At 43.1% G+C, this 5,565-nt stretch overlaps 1 protein-coding gene across 1 annotated transcript; it reads left to right on the plus strand.

Annotated features, from left to right (window-relative positions):
• The first annotated feature begins 2,028 nt into the window (after nt 1–2,028).
• On the plus strand, nt 2,029–3,750 carry LOC118386541 (claudin-10-like). Its single transcript, XM_035774256.2, has 5 exons — nt 2,029–2,381; nt 2,598–2,759; nt 2,851–2,932; nt 3,097–3,204; nt 3,318–3,750. Exons 1-5 carry the CDS (start codon nt 2,150–2,152, stop codon nt 3,517–3,519), a joined length of 786 nt encoding a protein of 261 aa, XP_035630149.1. The 5' UTR covers nt 2,029–2,149; the 3' UTR covers nt 3,520–3,750.
• The last annotated feature ends 1,815 nt before the right edge of the window (nt 3,751–5,565 follow it).

The raw sequence follows: 5,565 nt of genomic DNA on the forward strand, positions 1-5,565 counted from the left end.
TGAGATTGAGGGCATCGAGCTTAGATTGTAGGACTGCCGGGGTGTTAAGCATATCCCAGTTTAGGTCACCTAACAGAACAAACTCTGAAGCTAGATGGGGGGCAATCAATTCACAAATGGTGTCCAGGGCACAGCTGGGAGCTGAGGGGGGTCGGTAGCAGGCGGCAACAGTGAGAGACTTATTTCTGGAGAGAGTAATTTTCAGAATTAGTAGTTCGAACTGTTTGGGTATGGACCTGGAAAGTATGACATTACTTTGCAGGCTATCACTGCAGTAGACTGCAACTCCTCCCCCTTTGGCAGTTCTATCTTGACGGAAGATGTTATAGTTGCGTATGGAAATCTCTGAATTTTTGGTGGCCTTCCTGAGCCAGGATTCAGACACGGCAAGGACATCAGGGTTAGCAGAGTGTGCTAAAGCAGTGAGTAAAACAAACTTAGGGAGGAGGCTTCTGATGTTGACATGCATGAAACCAAGGCTTTTTCGATCACAGAAGTCAACAAATGAGGGTGCCTGGGGACATGCAGGGCCTGGGTTTACCTCCACATCACCCGCGGAACAGAGAAGGAGTAGTATGAGGGTGCGGCTAAAGGCTATCAAAACTGGTCGCCTAGAGCATTGGGGACAGAGAATAAGAGGAGCAGGTTTCTGGGCATGGTAGAATATATTCAGGGCATAATGCGCAGACAGGGGTATGGTGGGGTGCGGGTACGGCGGAGGTAAGCCCAGGCACTGGGTGATGATGAGAGAGGTTTTATCTCTGGACATGCTGGTTGTAATGGGTGAGGTCACCGCATATGTGGGAGGTGGGACAAAGGAGGTATCAGGGGTATGAGGAGTGGGACTAGGGGCTCCATTGTGAACTAAAACAATGATAACTAACCTGAGCAACAGTATACAAGGCATACAAGGAAATAGCTAGCGGTTAGCTGGGGTGCTTGACTGCTGTTGTTAGTACAGAACGCTCGGCTCAACCCTTAAAGAGATGGGTGGGGCTAAAGCTTAAGAAGGTGTGAACGATGCTGAATGGGTGAAGACAAAGGGCTCTCCAGTAGGTAGCACAACTTTTAAAGGCCATTTTCTCAAAAGTGAGTTTACAAGTTTATCAACTTTCAAAGCAGAATTTATTTCCCATTATTCCTCAAATGTAGTGTATGATATACCATTTTGTAGCTCTATGTCTCTGCTTTTATCCAATGTACAAAAACATAATTTCAAATTTTCCTAATAAGACCAAATAAAGGCAGTCGTTCACATATACCATTGGAGTGAAGTTTATTATGGAAAATTATGAACATAGTTTTTTTTTCCAGGTACATACTTTGATATTGTCTTTTCAGTTCTATGTATATTGCTTTGACGTCTGAGTTTTCCTTTACAAACTTCCCACATACTGTTTTCTGTCTGTATGGTTGATGCACTCAGAAAATAATGAGTTTCTATGCTAGCAAGACATAAGAAGGGGCTCCCGAGTGGCGCAGCTGTCCAAGGCACTGTATTTCAGTGCTAGATGTTTCACTACAGACCCTGGTTCGATTCCAGGCTGTATCACACCCGACCGTGAACGAGAGTCCCATAGGGCAGCATTGTAAATAAGATTTTTTTTGTAACTGACTTGATTAGTTAAGGTTGAAAAAAAGGTGATCTTTGTATGTAGTGTTTGAAATTGTATATGATTTTGATAAATTCATGTAAATAAACCTTTCGATATGCAATAGCAAGAATGGAGTCATTATTGCAGAGATTGCGCTCACCTTACTATTTTGTAAAACATACAGTACAGGCTCTTGAAACCTCTATGGAAAATCATGACGATAACATGAACACAACCTGTGTTTTTAGGCATAAACGAAACGAACTTTATGGTGGTAGGATCCTGGATATTATACCAATAACAAACATGGCATGGGTCAGCAAACACCTTGCATCTTCTTCCATCACTGTGGAGCATGTAGGTGTGATGATATACACAAAGACAGACTCGCCGGTGGGCGAAGGGGCGGGGGTTGGTGGAGGTAGAATGTGAGCCGTCTTTCTCCACACTAGCTCACATTTCTCCCCCGTTTGGGTTCTGACAGGAGCAGGCAACAGCTCTACTGCCGTCGTTCCTCCCTCCTGTCTGTTGTCTTTGCACACACAGAGGCAGCCATGAATTACAGGACAGTAGTAATGTACATGGAGATTGGCTGCTTTGTGGTCTGTGTGAGTGGATGGATCCTGGTCTGCTCTACAATGCCCACTGAGATATGGACCTGGTCTGAGGTGGAAAGCATCGTTCTGACCAGTTCAAACTACTTCTCCAACCTCTGGAAGGATTGCGTTTCTGATTCAACTGGAGTATCCGATTGCAAGGGTATCCCATCGATGTTCGGACTCAACTGTAAGTGAAGAATTCAAGTGGGTGAAGGAGTCTTTTTTTAAATTATAACAGCATGTCAAAATAATAAAACACCTGCACTAGGTTCTTCGAGAGACAAGAGGAAACTGTACCCAGGTACCATAAGGCTGTGGAACAATGGATGAGGTATTGTGCAGAAGTGTATTTAAACTATCATGACCAAACCATGACCTCCTTCCTCCTCCTCCTCCTGGACAGGGGATATCCATATGTGCCGGGCTCTGATCATCATCTCCATTATTTTGGGATTCTTCGGGGCCATTCTGGTCCTAGTCGGAATGAAGTGCACTAAGATAGGGGGATCTGAGGTTGCAAACGCAATAGTGACTTTTGCTGGAGGGATGAACTATCTTGTGTCTGGTAAACATTTGTATTTTTCTTGATGTTCATGTGGTTATTCTGATTGTTGGATTCCTGGGTGAAGACTAACAGTCGAGTTGTCTTGTTCCAGGGTTGTGTTCCATGATTGCATTCTCTTATTATGGAAACAAAATAAGAGCGGAATTTCAGGATCCCAATTTCAAGGCACAAAAGTGAGTAACATTTATCAATTCTAATGTAGATAAAATGCTTAAAAAGGGATTTAGATTTTGTATTCAGTAATATATGAAAATATTTCACAATTATTATGGTATAAGGGATGGTAAGGTGTTTACAGTGAAAATGCATGGGACAACTTCATGTCTCATTTTGACAGATTTGAAATCGGAGTAGCTGTGTACATTGGCTGGGGAGGCTCCACCCTACTGGTCATTGGAGGCCTCATTTGCAGTGTCTTTGCTGGGAAGGAAGCATGTCAATCAAGGTGTGTTTTTTTCTATGCATTTCATATAAGAAATCACATGCTCTAGATTTCAATTAATGTACATAATAAAGGGAATCTAATGATGATTCGATCTCCAATCCAACCTTTCACAGCTCAAAGAATAAACAGATGCCTGTCTACAAGCTCCCTGACGCCGACGTGGCACCTCCAGCTCAACAGACGTACAGACCGGTGTCAACAGCACTCACAGAGGGGGGAGAGAGCAGGGAGTCCAAGACCAGCAGAGTCAGCAGTGAGACGAGGAGAAGTGGGAGCAGTAGCAAGACACTCTCCAGTTTGAACGTGTATGTGTGACCTGCTCAAGTAGCCTACAGTTTGACATAATAAGCTATTCTGTATTCTCTCCATATTGCTGTGTAAAGCCTTAAACTGTGAGGGACTGTGAATGAATGGTTAGTGAAGTTGCAATTTAATAATAGCTTCATAGCTTATAGGTTTGACAATTGTGTACTTACATTTTTTTTATCCATTGTTAGCTTTGTATTGTCCTGCATTTTATATGTGAATAAAAGATCACAAACAAATGATCATGTTTTTAGTCATGAAACCCTACCTAACCTAAATACTACCTAACCTCATACTTGATTTCCATTGCACCCCCATATCAATCGATTAACTTTAATCAATCATCATCAGTTTAGGGTACAGCAGAGGCAAATATTGAATTTGTGATATAGACTTTAATTCACAATGAAATAGAACTGTGACTGAGCTACAGTTGTGCACTTTACACAGCCTCTGGCCCTCATTGAATGACACGCAGCTGCTGCTTACTTTTCTGCTGCCATGGCTCGACTCTTGGGGGGGATTCAACAAATGGTCCAATCAGAGTGACCCACAACTGGTGTGCCAAATATATATATATTTTTAAAAAACTATTTGTGGATTTGTCTATGGTCAATGACGTGAATGGGCAAAAGCGGTGAAGGAGGATCGTCCTTCTCAAATTGAACAGTAATCTGTGCCGCTTGGTCATATAGTCAACAAGGAAGCATGGTGCATCGTCCATAAAATATACAGTACCAGTCATAGGTTGGGCCACACCTACTCATTCAAGGGCTTTTTCTTTAATAGTGAAGAATAATAGAAAGGATAAAATCCAAACTATGAAATAACACATATGGAATCATGTAGCAACCAAAAATGTGTGAAGCAAATCAAAATATATCTTAAATTTGAGATTCTTCAAAGTAGCCACATTTTGCCTTGATGACAGCTTTGCACACTCTTGGCATTCTCTCAACAGACTTAATGAGGTAGTCACCTGGAAGGCTTTTCCAACAGTCTTGAAGGATTTCCCACATATGCTGAGCACTTGCTGGCTGCTTTTCCTTCACACTGTGGTCCAACTTATCCCAAACCATCTCAAATGGGTTGAGGTCAGGTGATTGTGGAGGCCAGGTAATCTGATGCAACACTCAATCATTCTCCTTCTTGGTCAAATAGACCTTACACAACCTGGAGGTGTGTTTGGGGTCATTGTCCTGTTGAAAAATGAATTATAGTCCCCCTAAGCACAAACCAGATGGGTTGGTGTATTGCTGCAGAATGCTGTGGAAGCCATGCTGGTCAAGTGTGCCTTGAATTCTAAATACATTACAGACAGTGTCACCAGCAAAGCACTGCCACACCATCACACCTCCTCCTCCATGCTTCACGGTGGGAACCACACATGCGGAAATCCATTCACCTACTCTGCGTCTCACAAAGACCAAAGGACAGATTTCCACCGGTCTAACGTCCATTGCTCGTGTTTCTTGGCCCAAGCAAGTATCTCCTTCTTATTGGTGTCCTTTAGTAGTTGTTTCTTTGCAGCAATTCGACCATGAATGCCTGATTCACGGAGTTTCCCCTGAACAGGAAGTAACCCAGGAAGTACTCGTGCTAAGGTCTATTCAACGACCAATTGGAATCCGTGCTTCAAGATTGTTTTGTTTTTACCTCAGTAAGGCAATCAAACAGGTAAAATGTCAGTACAGAGACTAAGTGGAGTCGCAATTCAATGGCTCAGACACATTTAACATTTAACATTTAAGTCATTTAGCAGACGCTGTTATCCAGAGCGACTTACAAATTGGTGCATACACCTTATGACATCCAGTGGAACAGCCACTTACAATAGTGCATCTAAATCTTTTTAGGGGGGTGAGAAGGATTACTTACCCTATCCTAGGTATTCCTTGAAGAGGTGGGGTTTCAGGTGTCTCCGGAAGGTGGTGATTGACTCCGCTGTCCTGGCGTCGTGAGGGAGTTTGTTCCACCATTGGGGGGCCAGAGCAGCGAACAGTTTTGACTGGGCTGAGCGGGAACTGTACTTCCTCAGTGGTAGGGAGGCGAGCA

The sequence above is a fragment of the Oncorhynchus keta genome, chromosome 7 (genome assembly GCF_023373465.1).
Source record: "Oncorhynchus keta strain PuntledgeMale-10-30-2019 chromosome 7, Oket_V2, whole genome shotgun sequence".
NCBI classification, from domain to species: domain Eukaryota; kingdom Metazoa; phylum Chordata; class Actinopteri; order Salmoniformes; family Salmonidae; genus Oncorhynchus; species Oncorhynchus keta.

Bases quoted from the DNA above. Each gene is read 5' to 3' on its own strand.
- LOC118386541 (XM_035774256.2), top strand. From the start codon at position 2,150: ATGAATTACAGGACAGTAGTAATGTACATGGAGATTGGCTGCTTTGTG. The intron at 2,760-2,850 runs GTAAACATTTGT...GTCTTGTTCCAG, and splicing joins GATGAACTATCTTGTGTCTG to GGTTGTGTTCCATGATTGCA. The intron at 2,933-3,096 runs GTGAGTAACATT...TCATTTTGACAG, and splicing joins CCCAATTTCAAGGCACAAAA to ATTTGAAATCGGAGTAGCTG.